A 17,838-nucleotide genomic window follows, 5' to 3' on the forward strand; every position below is an offset into this window, starting at 1 on the left:
AGGAAGATGCAATACGCCAGACCCAACAATGCAGAAGAGCTGAAGGCCACTATCGAGCAACCTGGACTCAAGGCAGATCAGTTCTCAATATGACAGATCAGTTCTCAATATGACAAGGGGTGGATTTGCAAAGGTGAGTGGTGTGGTCTGAGGCAGAGAGTTGGCAGGCTGGGGAGGGAAGCTCTAAGATCCCTGGGCTGGGCTGTCAAGCTGCGTCCTCACGAACAGAGCATGGATCTGAGATGAAAAGTAGAAAACACAGGCTGTCAGCGAAGTCAAAAATAGATCAATAATTCCTTCTTCAAGAAACTAGAGTTGGCCTTAACACTTATTACTACAGGAGGGTAAACGGACGATCTGGCGCTGACTGGAGGTTGCGCTGGGTCTTTGTAGCAGGGGTTGATTATGGTGATGAGCCTCAGGTGTGGAGCTCCACAGGAGACCAGCTGGAACACCCCGCCCATACCAGACATGCACACACACACACACGACACAAAGACAGACAGGAACAATAGGAGAAGAGACAGAGGAAAACATGAGGGCAGAGGAAGGTGGCACAACCAGATCATGACAGGTTCAGGTGAAATGGTTTTCCACAAGGGACCCCTCCCAATTAATGCTCAGTTCTTCCATTACAACATGATCAAAAAAATTACATAAACACTACTCTACATTCAGCCAAGGAGCTGTATATGATAAATTGTTATTAAACAGGTACAACAAATAACACAAACATACAGACTTGCTTAACAACTGTGCTGTCTACATGTCATTTCACATTAACACAGCAGTCAATTTGTGAAGTATAAAAGTAGCCAATTAAAGTAAAATTACTTTTTCACAAGAATATTTGTTTATTTAGTCTGACTCTGTTGACATGAAATGAGTGCAGGAGCCAGACATACCTATGAGCACATTGAGCTTGTGAGGGTCCAGTTGGTCCCTTGGTTAACGTTACATTACTGTAACGTTAATTGCATTACTTTTGTAACGCGTTACTCCCAACACTGTTTAAGGCGGACGAAAGTTGCTGTCTCCATTATGAAGCTATTAAAATGCTAACTAACGTTAGCTAACAAATATATTAATACACATGCTAGCATTAGCTAATGCACACCAGAGCTATCCACCTAGGAAAATATATTCAAACCCAGAGTGAGCTCAACTTTAGTTAACTTACACAATTGTGTTGTCCTGCTAACAATAATAAACTTACCAAGAAAGACCATTTTTGCTAGCAGTCTCTGCATCTGTCCTCTCCTGCTTGTACTTGCCAGACACACCTCTTTAGCTCTTTTCACATTTAACTTCTGCAGGGTGCTGACCGGATATTATTCTCTTCTGTGTTCTTTTCTTATTATGTCTGTGGTGTCCACCTTCGCCAAGTCCGAGTCGGTAAAGTAAAACAAAGGAAACCTGAGAAACAAAATGATTTCTGGGCAGAAATAGCTTCTCTCTCAACAATAAAACACACGTTTACTTTCGTGAAGCGGACTTTCACGGTGTGATTGGGTTGTCGATTTGAAAACCTTGATTCTGATTGGTCCAACTGAATGGACTGCGCTAGTGGGCTGGGCGGGAGGGCACACTTCGCCCCTCCATATCAAGCAGCAACCTCTGGCTCTCACTTCCGATACCAATACGGAAGTATCTGAAACTGCAATTCATCGAGTGGGCACTTGAGGCTGGCTGCAGAAGGGAGTCAATCTCCATTGACCCCCATGTTAAAATGCCCAACTTTACAGAAAAATAAAACATGTTTACAGTCTGGTTCAAAAGTGGTTTTAGTGCATATCGCTAATTTTGCCCTTCGTGACAACTGTTAGGGGGGTGAATTTTTTTATAACTCACCTGTTTAAATTATATTAAGCCTTAAAGTTCTGCATTGTTAGGGGCGTGATTGACAGGCGCATTAGCCGCTGCCACTGCTAGCACTGGGTCGGCCGTCTGTTAGCCTCACTCAGCTACACGGAGCTCTGAGGCTCAGCCTGTCGGAGCCTTTTGGACATTACTACATGCAGATACCGGATGAATAATGGCAGGCTGTGCAGTTCGTTGGAGAGAGAACCTCCAGTAAATCCGTGTTCTACTTGGTGAGTGAAATTCCTGTATTTTATTTATGTGTTAACATTTAACAGGTATCGCTGTCGGCATATATATGGCTCTTTGGAAGAAGCTTGCTTAACTGTCTACCCATTGTTGTCTTTACAGGTGCCAGAGGAGCTTATTGCAGGACCCTCCAGATGTGATTAGCTGTGTCCAGCTCTACAGGAGAGAACAGCTCCAGCTTCCAGCTCTTCAGCTCCTGCTTTTCTTTTTACTCACAACACCTGAACACTACTGATGTGAAATTATGACACTGGATTCTTATCAACAGATTCTATCATTATAATAACTCCCAACACATTTCAAGTCATACAAAACTACTTTTACATTTGTAACCTTTTAATGTTGATGTTTTCATGAATGCAAGACAAGAGTTTAATTTATTAAACTATTGCTTTTTTATTAGCAATAATTTGTTATAAAGTGTTTAATTTTAAATAGTGTGATCTAAACGTAACAATGTATTATAGTTAACAGCTGTAAATAAAAATATTAAGATGTTATTTATAGGCTAACATTTTACACATATGTTAGTAGAAAGTAAATGAAAGGTTGATGTTATATACTGTTTCATTTTGACATTTCTTTAAGAGACAAATGTGACATTGACTGAGAAGTTACTCTGTTGTGGAAAAACAAAGAATAATCTGCACACTGAATAGTTTTGAAGCCCTGTAGGAGGTGTCATTTATTGCGACCTCTGAGAAGGTCTCGTGTGGTTTACATTGTATTGACTCACCTATTTCCTACACGTGCATTCGGTCAGCTCTGAGACCTCAGAGTTTGCAACGTCACAATAAAAACCACCTAGTGGGATTCATAATTACTGCAGATCATTCTTAGTTTCCTGATGGTTTGAAATGTGCCCACGTTATTCTGTGTTTAAATTAGACATATCAGAGCAGCAAACAAGACACTCTTCAGAAACTTCAGGCTCTGTAATACAGTATATGGGTACTGGGTGTATGGCTCCTTATTTATCTTAAAGTATAAGGTAGAAAGTAAAAATACTCCTGCACACACACAAATACACTGCATAATTACTTTTCAACATTTCATGTGAAACATGTTTGGGAGTATTTTCACTTTTTAACTTATACTAGACTGATGTTCTTAAGCAAGAGTTCAGTTTTAATGTTTCATGTTTTATCTGTGGTATATGATTAGCTTTTCAGTAAGTAACAAAGACAGGGAGTGCTAATATATATATAGAATTTATTACGAGTGAACCATAAACCATATCTTTTTTAAATGGATCTATGATACAAATATGGACAATATTTAAAAGTCAAAGTAAACAGAAGGAGAGAACCCCTTTCCATGTCAGTCCACGCCAACAGATACAGACTTCCACGACAATAACAAGGCTTCCAGGTCTCTGCAGCTCTCTGGGACCAGGTGGGACATCTGTTCCACAGTGTGCCTCTAGGAGGAAAATGTGTAATAAATTCTTCAGGTGATAAAAAATATAAAGTAAATACAGATGATTCTAAATAGAATATTGTGGTGAAGTTAATTTTCTAACGTAATTTAATTCAAAAAGTGAATCTTTGATATATTCTAGATTCATTACACAAAGCGAAGCATTTCAAACCCTTGTTGCTTTCTTACTGTTTACAGCTCATGGAAATAAAAACTCCACTATCTCAAAATGTGTAAACATTTTAAAATAGCCTAAATATATTTCTGTATCATAAATTATACAGAAATGTCGACTGGAGAAGAGCTCTCTAATCAGCTAATTAACTCAAAACACCTGCAAAGGTTTCTAAAGCCTGTAACCTCTCAGTCTGGTTCTGGTGCTCACAATGAACTTTTGATGGTCTTCTAAAAGATGCCTCAGTGTTTTAATGTTGACAGCACTATTATGTCACATACGTGGGAGAAAATGGAACAAGGGAGACTCTTTAAATATTTTGGTGTTGTCTTTAAAGACAGACAATTTTATATCAGCTGTCAAAGGTCCAGTAGCCAAGACTAGCAACGTTATTTTAGACTCAAAGTTTAAGCTTGAGTAGCAGATGTGGAGGCATAAGAACCTCAACAAGAATCTTGTGACAAATTTAAGAAGTACCTTTCTCTCACAAGTGTCCTATTCAAGACAATAATCCCACACAGCCCTGCTTACAGCAGCAACGTTACTCAAAATAGCGGTGTGGGGAATAAATTAATGTGATAACAGCCATGGCTTACGTTTTACAAGATATATAGCTTCCATCATGTAACTAAGGACTCTACCGCTAGCATGTTACGTTTATTCCAAATAAACGGCTCGTAACCAACAGTATGTAAAAGGGTTAATTGATTTGCTTGAAATTGTTTGTTTGAGCTGTAACGTTAAATAAACTGATTCATAGTTAACTGTTAACGTTGGTCTCAACAAAATCTAACTGTAGTGTTGCAAAATAACGTTAATGTTACCACATTTATATATTAAAAAGCATTTAAAGCCTTGTGAAGTATAATGTCAATAACAGATATGTGAGTTATTTTAATATTTTCCGGTGTCGTACCTTGACTGTAGCTGGTAATGTCGGTAAACTGGTAACAACACGGCAGCAGGTTCCAACCTCCACCGTACAGCACCGCAGAGTAGCATGTAGCATTAGCTCCTTAGAATGAGCTAACTCGGTCACGTCGAGCTAGGCGGGAGTGGTTTCAGCAACACATCACCTCAGCTCCACCTACGACTCGCCTCTTTGCCCATTTTTGGTTATCCGCGCGGTGATGTGCTGCCAAGATGGCGCCGGCCAGCTCCACCAATTTTGAGCTTCAAAGCGGCTCTTCAGAAACCAACAAGTGACGTCACGGACACTACGTCCATTTTTTTTTTTAAAGTCAGAGAGAGTCTGTCAGCAAGAAACATGTTTAACATAATTTATGGTCATGTCTATTCAGTTACATGTAAGGCTGGTCGTTTAGTCCAAATAGACGACTATAAAACAAAGTAAACAAGTTAGGTGTTGGACAAGTCACTTCACTTAAGACTCTAATGAAGCAAGCAAAGGAAAATAAAGCCGCTCATCCAGCCGATCTCACATACTGCATCTGATGAAAGCAACTGGCGGCTCTGCGAGTAAAATCAGCTGATGAAGGTAGGCTATGAATGAAAGCCTCGGATTGCTATGATGGAACTCAGTGATCGATCAGTGACGAGTGATGTGACTTGCATAAATTTAATGTAGCCTATGCAGTAGGCTAGTGTTAAAGGATATCAGAAGAAGATATGAAAGCCCAAAACTGAGCATCGACTTAGATTAACATACACACTGAGTAAGTTTCTCTCAGTTTACATGTATGTGTTAATGTATGAGATAGAGAGAAGACACGCTTGATGTGAGTAGCCTATAGCAGATTTGGGGAGGGCCCATTCACTGGACCTTTTCAGGGGCCCAGCTATTTCTGTGGGTGGGCCTGGAGTTTACTTTCCAGCTGGGAGTTTACTCTCAATACGTTTTGTCGGGCGGAACTCAGCCCAGGGTTGTGTGACAAGCACAACAGAGAAGTTAAATATGTCAAAAAGAAAGAAAGAGGAAAATGAAATGTGCTGTGCTGAAAATAAGAATTTAGAAGAAAACAATGTTGGTACAAGAGGCAGCTAAATGTGCCTAATTAACCGACCTAACCGCCACTAATAAGTAAGCTTAGATTATTTATATAAGCATTTATGTATATACATATAGGCTTTATTATGTATTTATATATTATAAACAACAGCCGAAGGAAGAAGGAACAGGAGGAGGAGCTGCAGGAGCAATAAGAGCTGCAGGAGAAGGTCAAGGAAAAAAAGCTGCAGGCGGAGGAGGAGAAGCAGGAGGAGAAGGACAATGGAACCAGAAACAGTGACAGGTACAGGGGTCTGTGCAGCATTTGGCAATTATCCATAGAAAGAAAAAAAAAAGGATTATTGTTAGTTAATGATATTCTTATCATTCATACTGTATGTAGCTGCACAAGCAAAGGCAGGGTCCAGCACAGGGGAGCTAAGCCAGGGAGAGGCCTACTCAGAGCTATTTTATGAGACTGCATTGTAGTTTTATTATATTTAACTATTTTAGCATTCTGACTGACCTGGTGTTGTTCAGTGCAGTGGTGCCATGCTTATACAAACTTAAGAAACAGGTGTCATAAAAAATGTCTTCAAGGTCTTCATCATAATGAAATTGACTATATCCAAGAACAACACTATTCATTAAAATAAAATCTTTCTCTGCGCCCACCCATGGTGCTTGCATAAAAGGCATCTCTGTCTCAAAGTCCCAGGCTGAATTTTAGCACCAGTATATCTCTGCTGATGAGAAACAACTTTTCATTATTCTTCTTCTTCAAATCCTACCTTTTAGTCTGATGAACTTTGACCTACACCGAGGCTGACGCCACGCCCCCTGAGCTACATTCTGCAGCTGGACCCTTCTTGTGACAGCATCAGTAGCCACCTACCATAAGGGTTAGGGTTACAATTTTTAATTTATTCACGCACTTTAAAAAGATTTATTAAAAGCTTCTTCCTTTTCACATGTTTTTTTACAGCATTATGTGTTGATATTTATATAATAATAGGCTGTATAGTAATTTATTGGGAGAAAAGTAGTTCTGTGTAAAATCAGACGTGAAGCACCCTAATATAACCAAAATGATATGATCCTCGTTTCAACGGCGCTGCAAAGATTTGACCGTGAGATTGGGAGTTGAATCAGACTCCTCCTATTGAATCATCAAATCTTTGACTATTCTGGGTAACCCCTGCCTACATTTATTTTTTTATACTATTTTTGGTGCATTTAATGGCATATTAATTAACTTAGTAATTTATTTTTGATTTTGGAAATTTTAGCACTTCATACTGGGCACCATGTCACAATGTCTGTTCAAAACTTTATGGATTTAATCCAGTGTAATTGAGATCTGATTTCTACATACTCTTCTCCTCATGAAAGAGGTCAGGAATGGATTGAATTTTATGATGGTTAAGGAAAATTTAGACAATACTTTAATAATATATAGTTGAAATATACTGCATTCTAAATTTTGAATTAAATATTAAACTATTCAGGACAAGAAAAGCAAAAAGTCAAGTGTGGTCAACTTGGTTTTGCCTTATTGGCTTTCAGTTTGAAAAACAAGCCAATGTTAACACCCAAAAGCAGTACCTTCAGCCCGCACTCCAAACTACAGCTGAACTGACAGAGATTATCCGCCCGAAGTTGTGCCATTTTTAGGGGAGGACTGACGGGTTCTCTGGACAGTATGGCAGATTTTAGATTTAGACTTTGTCTCAGAGGGAGATTGTTGTTTTCACAGCGAGATATAAACACAGCAATATGGATAATTACATCATTCATGTGCCAATTTCTGTTATTGAATAAATATTGAATAAAGAGTTTTAGCAATCTCAAATATCAGTTATGGTAAGAATGTAATATGTAAGACACTAAGCTTTGCTAGCTTAGCACTTAGCACTTTCCAAATGGAACACAAATTTGAAAAAAGGTCCCCTGTGGAGGTTTGACTGCTAGTAGTGCTATGAAGCAATGTCTTTACAAGTACATCACCAACATCTGCTGTTTGCTCTGGAATCTCTCATACATTCACTCCACTACCTCCACAGTGACTTTTCATTGGAATTAGCGAAGAAGTAGCACATCCTGCAGATCACTACTCGTTTATACAGTGAGTTCCTTTCTGTTTATTACTATTTGGTACTAGATTAATTGTTTTTAACACCTTTAAATAACTTGACAACAGCATGTTTTTAAAAAAAAACCATTCGATTATAATTTGCTCTTTGGAAATTACATTTACCTGTAGCCAATGTGTATATATTGCAATGAAAATAATTTGAAAAGTGTTACAATGAGCTGGGAACTACTGGAGATTCATAATTTGTACTAAGTGGTAATTCTTCTTTGCTACAGACTTAATTTTGACATGACCACATTCTTGAATTGAACTGAATTTCAAAGACTGTAGAGTTGAAGGACTAAAACTTAGATTTTGTTGAACAGTTCACCTACTCTGGTGATCTAATTTACTGCAACAATAAAAAAAATAACAATCCAACTGAAGCTTCATGCAGGGTGAGACAGGGAGCACCTGGTAATTATACATTGTCACAGTACGTCAAGTGTGGAAGACATCCTGAAAATTTCATGTATATCGCATGATGATTATCACACAGAGCTTACTTCCTATGTGGGGCTATGACTGTACTGAATATTGGCATGTAGATGTGTTCAGGACGGGACCGTTATCAAGCATTATTAAAGTTTGTGTCACTGAGGATTTAAATGAGGACTGTATTCACTAGTCTAAAGAGGTTGTGTTGTCCAGGTGGTGTCGAACATTAGAAGAACACCCACAAAGCAGCCTTGTTTTACTTTCTTTAATCTTGGTTGCCTTTAATAGTAGTCATACAGATGTGTGATTCCAATAGTTATAGTGTGTGGTCTGCCAAGAACAAAATTAGCAATAATCGGAAACATTGTCATTGCATCACATGAACAGAGTTATCATGCTGCCTAATGCATAACCAATATTCATTAAATCACAAGAAACACAAAGTTACACTAGCAGCTGGTGTAAATCATATCTCTCAGTTACAAACATAATACAACCAATATAACACAGAACCATTGTTTACCAAACATAGTAGTTGTTTAGTTTCACTTTAGCTAATAATCTCTGCTTAGCATGCTAATAGTTAGCATTCAGACCTGTTCCTCACAAGCTTCAGAACATATCAATGTCTTAAGGGTTGTCTGAGATAATTTGAAGGTGCGCTAGGAGTAGTTCTTCACAGCTTAAAAGTAATCACTTGCTGTTGACAGTAGGCGGCACTATGACTGTGAAAAAATATATGCTTATAGATGTCTTCAGGGCGGGACTTTATCAATGTAAAGTTTGGTGCAGATGTGAGCATGTACACGGAAGTAACAACAGCTTCCTGTTTCATGGAGAATCATCAATTTTCAATGCCACACCACAAACATGCCCTCCGGTGAAACCAGTTTGTACAACTTTTCATCACCGGTCTATATGTCTAGACATGATACATGTGCCACAGAAATTTCATATGTCTTGGTAAAACTTGTCGCAGGGGCTGCTCTTTAGGGGGCGCTAGCGAGCCATTTTGCCACATTGCACCCATGAGCGAGACCCATAAAGCATGACATTTTACGCCCCTTCTGAGTTTTCGAGCATGTTTAAGCCGCCAAAAATGTGTTTCACTTGCAGAAAAATTAAGAAAGGAAGAAATAAAAATATTTCCGTCAGTTTCAATGGGTTCCTTGCATGTCTCTCGTGCTCAGGCCCTAAATATTATTATGATGTTTTGCATTCTAAAGATTAGGATGGTTCTCCTGTTCTGCATTCTGAAGATTAGGATGGTTCTCCTGTTCTGCATCCTCTGCCTGATGGCTCCAACTGGCTACAGTGAGAGCACAGGTCCTCCTGGTCCTCCTGGTCCTCCTGGTCCCAAAGGTGAAATAGGATTTCCTGGGCCACCTGGGCCAGAAGGAAATCCAGGTGGGAAACATTGACTACTGCAATCACAGTCACAGAACACTCTTATTGACCAGACGCCAGTCTTTTCTTGTCTTTATTCTGGCACTCCCTGTTGTAAAGACAGGGGAGTTTGTGTTAGTGACAATCCTGCAATCTCTCGCCAGTCTCCAAAGGTCCTCTGAGGTCAGCTTCCTTATATAGTTTCTTTATTTGGCTCACCGTGTCAGCTGTGATGGTCAGACTGTCAACTATGTAAACAAAATATCTGAAAATATACAGGAAGGATGACATATCATGGATGGGCTTGGAAAAATCATGCAAAAATGATGACGATGTGCCCAGTGTAGTTTTGTCAGTCTGTCACTTGTCACACTCATGCAAATTAAAGGAAGACTGACATTCAAATATCTGAATACTTTCATGCTCACCAGAGGATAAACCTTTCTGACTTGGCCTTCAGACCTCTGAGAATAGCCAAACATGTCTCAATTTATCCAGACAACATTTTGGTTTTCAAACAAACATTATAGCCTCACAGGGCTATGAATTTTTAATAATGTTTTGTGTTTCTTTCCCTCAATGATTCATAGGATTTCCTGGAACGAAGGGTAGACCTGGACCTCCTGGACCTGCAGTAATCTGTGGAGGTTATATATTTTCCAGTTTTAAAAAAGCAGTATTTCCCTAGATTAATTCTCTTAATTTTGCATCATTAATATCAATACGCTAACAGGGTTGTCTAGCGCCACCCTCTTATTATTTAAAGAACATCTCTTTGAAAGGTACTGTTATAAGAGTGGCGTAGTTCCTTAAAGGAACAAGGCAGTGCGTAATGTGTGCAGTGAGTGTTTGGTTGACAGAAAGAGAGCGAGCGGCAGAAAGTGACAGTCAAAGCAAGTAGGGCAGAGGAAAGGTTAGCAGTAAGTTATCAATCTGGCCTCTGGTACATTTCTTTTGACCCATCTTTTCTTAAATTGGTCCAGTCTTAAAACGCTCAAGTACCCCTTCAAAAACTAATGGTTAGTTTTATTGTTGAATTGTCTGTTTTTGTTTGTTTGTCTAATCCATAAGTCATTCAATGTGAATTCAGTTTGAGACATTTATGTCAAGGTACATAAATGTCTGAAGTGTGAAAAATGATCATTCAGTGTGTTCAGAGAAGGAAAAAAGAAAAACAGAGAACACTTAAGCAAGAAGTGAAGAAAAGCTTTCATTTGTAGGGTGCACATCTGTCAGCCAGTTTGGTAACTAAACTTAATCTGTTTGATCCAGATGTGTTTGACTCCATTAACCTGGACATTGAAACCTTAAAGAACAGCCTTGCTAAGTTAGAGCTGGGTAAGTATCCTATCCAGACATTACAACCTGGGGCAAGTAATTTTTTCATGTTTTTTTTTATTAATGTATATGGTCAGGATAACTTATCTATTAGTTATTAAATTACTAATTAATTATTATTATTAATAATAATGTAACAATTTGAGAACGTTTTACACTCCAGCAGACAACAAACTTGAACACCACCATTTTGTCTGTAAGAGCAGCCACAGCTAACAAAAGTCAACCACACAAACCTAAAGCATGAGAGCTGCAAGTAGATAAAGAGGGCGAGAGAGCAACAATACTTGGCGTCATCAGTCTTAATATATTTACATACTGCATTATTATTTTTAGAAGGATCAATCCTGGAAATCCTGCAGTGTAAAAATTGCTAATATTCCAACGTGTTTAGCAGACAGAAACACTATGAAACTAAAACATAGTCTGAGTTTGAGAGCCAGACGGGCCAAGTGACAATTTTGAGGTTTTAGAATTGATGTTCTCACTTTCTTCATTGATTCCTGATTTGTTGCATGTTGTTCTTTTTTTTCAGCTAGAAACTATGACTTTGTCCGGAGGGTTGGTCAGAAATACTTTGTTTCCAACAAGGAGAGAGACTCTTTCTCCAGGGCTTCTGAGTTCTGCTCCCAACAAGGCTTAGAGCTGGCTTTGCCCCAGAACGAGGAGGAGAACAGAGTACTGACTCAAGTGTTTGGGGATGTTGACAAAACGGCCTGGATCAACGTCAACAATAAAAAAGCAGAGGGGAATTTTGCAACAGATCTGAAAAATCGACCTCCTACCCTGTACCAAATAGGGAGAAGGGCAGCCAGACAAATCCATCCAGGATACAGGCTGCACCATGCTGTCAGAAAATGACAGACTGAGATAACTGAACAGAACAGACTAACACAGAATTAGACAGGGAGGCAGACACAGATCAAAATCAAACTAAACAGGAATCAGACTGAACAGCACTAAATCCAGAGTAGACTACAAACTAATAGGGAAAACAGACTGAAACAAGAAACACACAACAGACTGACATCAAACATAACTGATGCGCAGACATATTCCTCCATGAAAAAGTATTAAAGTACATGATCAAAGGACAATTTACATAGGCTATATAAGAAAAAGACAATGTTTTCTGAGAAGATTTTGCTACTGTAAAGTATACAGCAGTGAAGCAGTTTCATTTATTCATTCATTCAAGACTCCAGGTGAATTTATTTACTTATTGGCTGATTTGCCTGCCTAGCTAATGTATCTGTTGAAAAGTGAAATGGAAAGCTTACAGGATTGGTACAGTGGTTATGTGGATGTTAACAAAAACAAAAGCTAAGAAGTACTTAAGTAGATTTATTCTCATTGATTTCTACCAATGTGTGTGTGTGTGTGTGTGTGTGTGTGTGTGTGTGTGTGTTTGTCAGGACATTAGTGATTTACACTGACCATGTTATATGGGGGGAGAAATTAAAAGGAAAGCAAACATGAAGTGTCTTAGTATGGAGTCACGCCACCATGAGCCTCCAGAACAGTTTTGGTGCTCATTGACAAGTCTGAAACTCTATTGGAGGGATGAACATCATTCCTCCACAAGATATTCCCTACAACCGCTATTTAATCAGGTAATTTCAATGTAAATGTAATCTAGTTGAGATCAAGATCTCTTTTTTTAAGAGAGCCCCGAGTGCAGCAGATAGAAAAACAAACATAGCCAGACATAATGAAAGTACATATAGAATCATCCGCATTTTTTTTGCACAAATCATTTGGTCTGCCCTGCTGCTGTGGCTCTGTGTGGCTCTCTGGTTTATGCTCATTGCACAATTTGTAACTTTTTATTCTTTTTTACTTATATCCTCAAAAGAAAACAAAGACATGTTATTGGTGCTACAAATGTCTTAAAGGGAACTCATCCATGCTTCCTAAAGACCATTTGTAGTCAGATTTGACATCTGTGCCAGAAACTTCCCGTCTTAGTAATTGTTTTCAAAAGCTTCAATTTATATGATTTTATTGAAAATCTGTAACCTCACTGCACAATGCACTAAATGTGCCAACTGTTAGGGGCACTTTTCTTGAAGTACACTAATGCGGTAACTGAAGATCATTATTCCTTCTTAAATACCACAGAAAGAGATGTAAAAATAGTTGATCGAAACAATAGTTTAAAAATGAGTCAGCAGCAGATCTTTTTTTGTTACTTTCTTAACATTGACAAGAGCTAAAAAGCTTTGCTAGCTCCCACTTTCCAAATGGAACACAAGTTTAAAAAGGTATCTTGTAGAGGTTTGACTGCAAGATGAAGATATACTTTATTAATCCTGCAAAGCGAAATTAAGTGTTTTTTTTACAAACACACACAAGAAGGACCCAAACACATGTGTCAACACATACAAACATCCAAGCTGGACTCAAACTGTCCTACACGACTGAGCTACTTTCTGTAAGAGGGTGATAAAGCAATGTCTACAAATGGGTCCCTGTTATGAGGACATCATCAGCATCTGTTGTTTACTCTGAAATGCATTTCTTAAGTATTCACTCCAACTTGATCTCAGTCAATTTTCTTTGGGAGTAACGAAGGTAGCACATCCTGCAGATCACTCCTCATTTGCAGTGAGTTCCTTCTGTTTATTATAATTTGGTGTTAGATTTTGTGTTATTAAAACCTTTTAAATAACTTGACAAAGGCATGCTTGGTGCTCCGCGAGTTAACATAATTTAAAGAAGAGCCCATAAAATACATAATAGAGATTTGATCTACATTAAGAACACTGAAGATAATTAGGCTACAAATTTACTCCATGCGACGCCAACAAGCCTCCCTGGCTTTGTCGTCCGCCACGATATTAGATTTAGACGTTAACTTGTCTTTACATTCATAATTTCCTAACACTACCAATGTACATTCCTCTGGAGAAATACGGAGCATGCGCCGTTGCGAAAAAACTCTGCCTGCATGGCCAAACACACTCCTTTTATGCGAACGCACACAAACTCCAATTAAGTTAACACTGGGTTAACGCGGACTCAACTAACCAACATCTTATACACTGTCGTCGTACCGTTTAATTCCAGTGTAGGCATTCAGAGTTTGTCAACCCTGAGTTTGCCTGATAACCCAGAGTTAACTGTGAGTACGTTGAACTCCCTTCGTGGTACAGGCCAGTCTGTGTACTTCTGTGTTAGTTGTTATTGTTACCCCATGTCTGCTCTGTGTTCTGTTATTAGTTAAGTCTGTGGTCTGTCGATATGATTAGGTTTTAGTCTGTTGTGTGTTTCTTCTCTTGTTTCATTTACCTATGCCTTATGTTCAGTTCTCTTCATGTTCGGATCTGTGCCAGCCTAGCTCTTGTCGTATTGTTATCTGGTGTTTGTTTCATGCTCGGTTTCTGTTTACCTGTCTAGTGTTATTGTATCTCTGCCTGATTAGTTGTTGGTTTATGATCATTCTGTGTTTAGTGTCCAATTACCTAGGTTATGTTTGTTTCCCCATTTGCCTCTCTGTCTGCAAGTCAAGGTTAGGTCTGTTCCCCCAGTTATCCCTCTGCATGCCTGTCTCTTCTTCTTCTTCTTCTTTAGGGTTTAATGGCAGTTGGCAAACCAGTTTAACGGTGCATTACCGCCACAAGCTGGTCTGGAGTGTGGAACGAGAGATTAAGCAGGAAATAAATGAAATAAACAAAACAAACAAAAAACCCCCCCATAAATTAAATTATTTTTTCTAACTCAGTTTCTTTAAGAAACTTAATTATATGACAATATATCTGGCCTGCTGTTTTCCCCAAGAGACCTGTCAATGAGATATCATGATGTTTTGCCTTCCGTAATGACTGAAAAAGGCGTTCCCTATTGATAGTGTATCTCCTACACTGAAAGAGAACATGTTCAACCGCTTCTAGTTGGTTACAATATATACATTTCCCAGTTGGGTGCTTACCTATTTTATATAATGAAAGGTTGAGACCTGTATGTCCTATTCTCAGACGAGTGATTATATTTTCTTCCCTACGTTTCCAGCCCACCATCCTTCCGGCACCAACCTGTCTCTGTACATTATATAGGTGCCTTCCAGTTTCACTATTGTCCCAATGCTCCTGCCAAACTGACTGTGCATAGGTCCTGATAAATGTCTTAGCTTCATCTTTAGTTAATGGGGTTTGTAGGTCTACATGTTTGATTTTGAGTGTTCCTTTGGCCAGAATATCCACCTGCTCATTTCCCTCCACACCAACATGAGCAGGAACCCAAAGGAAGCATGTGGATAATCCTTTTAGCTCCATCCTGTACAATATAAGGAATATGTCATTGAGAATATTGGATCTAAATGATGATTTGCCAGATTTAATACTCATTAGAGCAGACAAGCTGTCAGATGCAATAACAGTATTATTTGTTTCCCTCTCTTCTATCCACTTCAGGGCCAGTACTATTGCAGTCAACTCTGTGGTATACACTGAGACATGATCTGATATTCTTTTCTTGATATATGACTCACTTGCTGGGATAAAGACTGCTGCACCTGCACGCCCTGTATCAGGATCTTTGGAGCCATCTGTGAATATAAACATGGAGTCTGAAAAATGTAAATCAAAGTAATTCTGTACTTTACTGCATGCTGGAAGTTTCTTTGACATATCCTTCAATTCCTGCTGTATGTTTAGATCTACAATTGGTGTTGGGAATAACCAGGGAGGAATGGAAGACTGTGACACTGTAGGGCTGTAATCTAATTGTTGTAATCCTATGACTTCTGCCTTTGCATCACCAATCCACCCAAAACTTGTGAAATTTGTCTCATTGTGTTCCCAGCAATCTATTAAGAGACTCTTGGCAGGATGAGAATCACATTGCCCCTGGAGATTAACCCAGTATGCCAACATTAACTTTACTCGCCTGATTCTTAACGGCATTTCTCCCATTTCCACCTGCATTGCTGACACCGGAGATGTTCTGACTGATCCACTGCAAATTCTCAAGGCCTGAGCTTGTAATACATCCAACTTCTTAAGGTTTGATTCTGCTGCTGACATGTACGCTACACATCCATAGTCAAAAACGGATCTCATGAGTGCCCAGTAAATATTTTGTAGAGCTGCTCTGCTTGCTCCCCACTCTTGTCCTGACAGACAACGAAGTATATTGATGACCTTTTTACACTTGTTCTTAACTTTATCTAAATGAGTATTCCAGGTGAGCTTCTCATCAAACCAAACCCCAAGAAATTTAATTGTTTTGACTTGCTCAAGTGGTTGTTCATATAACTTCATGGAAATAGGCGTGACTTTATGCCGCCTTGAGAAACAGATCACCTGTGTTTTTGCAACAGATAACTTGAATCCCCATTTATTTGCCCATTTTTCCACAGCAGCTATTGCAGCTTGCATTTTCTTACTGACGTGCAACACATTGCGGCCTCTTACCCTCAGAGCCCCGTCATCTGCGTACAAAGATTTCCCTACACTTTGTTCAACCTGAGAGATGTCATTTATCATTATGTTGAATAACAATGGGCTGCACACACTACCTTGCGGAGTTCCATTTTCCACCTTATATACACTGGAGTATTCTGTGCCAACTCTTACTTGTATTTCCCTGTCAAATAGAAAGTTCATAACCCAATTATATGTTCTACCACCAATACCCAATGACTTCAACTTAATAAGTAACCCTTCTTTCCAGAGCATATCATATGCTTTTTCAACGTCAAAAAATACAGCTATCAGTATTTCTTTGCTGGTCTGTGCTTTCCTGATGTCTGATTCTACGCACAGTACTGAATCCATTGTATTCCGACCTCTACGGAACCCACTCTGGTACGGGTACAGAAGAGCTTTACTCTCTAGGAAGTATGTTAAACGCTCTGTGACCATTCGTTCCATAATTTTGCATAAGTGTGAGGTTAATGCAATAGGTCTATAACTGGAAGGGTCTGACTGATCTTTTCCTGGTTTTGGAATGGGCACTATTATTGCTTGTTTCCAAGCTAAAGGAAGTTGGCCAACATCCCAAACTTTATTAAACAAACCCAACACCGTGTCTAGTGCACTATCTGTCATGTGTGCCAACATTCTATAACATACAGCGTCCTTCCCTGGAGTGGTCTGACGAGCACTCGTAATTGCTCTTCTTAGCTCAAACATATTAAACGGTAGATCTAACGGATCTCCTGACACCTCTCTTTTCTCTGTTATTTTGGGATTCTTCATTAAGATTTTCTCTCTACACTGCCTAGCCTCATCTGTGAGATTACACGAACTATGAACCCTTTCAAATGTTTGTGCAAAAAGTTCCGCCTTTTCTAAGTTATTGACAGCCATTTTGTTCCCAGTGTTCAACACTGGTATCTCATAATTTCTTCTAATCCCCCCCATTCTTCTAATCATGCCCCATACATCTGACAGCTGTACTTCCCTTCCAATAGTGCTACAGTACTGCCTCCAAAATGTTTGTTTTTGTGTTCTAATTGTCCTCCTTACTATTGCTTGGGCCCTTTTTACAGGATCAATGCATCCTGAGAATGATGTTTCTTGAGTTCTCTAAATGCTTTATTCCTGGCCTTTATGGCTTTACTACAATTGTCATTCCACCAGGGTACACTCTTGGTCCGTTTAGTTCCTGTACTCTTAGGGATTGTTTCCTCAGCAGATTGAATAATCTCATTAACTATTGTACTATTGATTATGTTTACATCTGTCTGGTTCTCCTCTTTGAGTTTCTTGAATCTGTTTGTACTGATCTTTTGAAAAACATCCCAGTTAGCATTTCCCAATTTCCATCTGGGAGTTTTCTTTCCCTCATCATAAAAACCTTCAATGCCAACTTTAGTTACCACAGGGTAGTGATCACTTCCTATTGTGGTATGTTTGATCACGCTCCATGTGCTTAAACCTGCTATTT

At 39.0% G+C, this 17,838-nt stretch overlaps 1 protein-coding gene across 1 annotated transcript; it reads left to right on the forward strand.

The window, feature by feature from the left end:
- Positions 1 to 9,478: 9,478 nt before the first annotated feature.
- Positions 9,479 to 12,277, forward strand: LOC119893745 (mannose-binding protein C-like). Its single transcript, XM_038706082.1, is given in 5 exon segments — positions 9,479 to 9,630; positions 10,200 to 10,246; positions 10,893 to 10,947; positions 11,483 to 11,727; positions 11,729 to 12,277. Coding segments are annotated over 5 exon segments (582 nt in total). The 5' UTR covers positions 9,479 to 9,488; the 3' UTR covers positions 11,822 to 12,277.
- Positions 12,278 to 17,838: the final 5,561 nt, after the last annotated feature.

This window comes from Micropterus salmoides, unplaced genomic scaffold (genome assembly GCF_014851395.1).
Source record: "Micropterus salmoides isolate LMB-PRFRI ecotype aquatic unplaced genomic scaffold, ASM1485139v1 Ms_hic_scaffold_8, whole genome shotgun sequence".
NCBI lineage: Eukaryota > Metazoa > Chordata > Actinopteri > Centrarchiformes > Centrarchidae > Micropterus > Micropterus salmoides.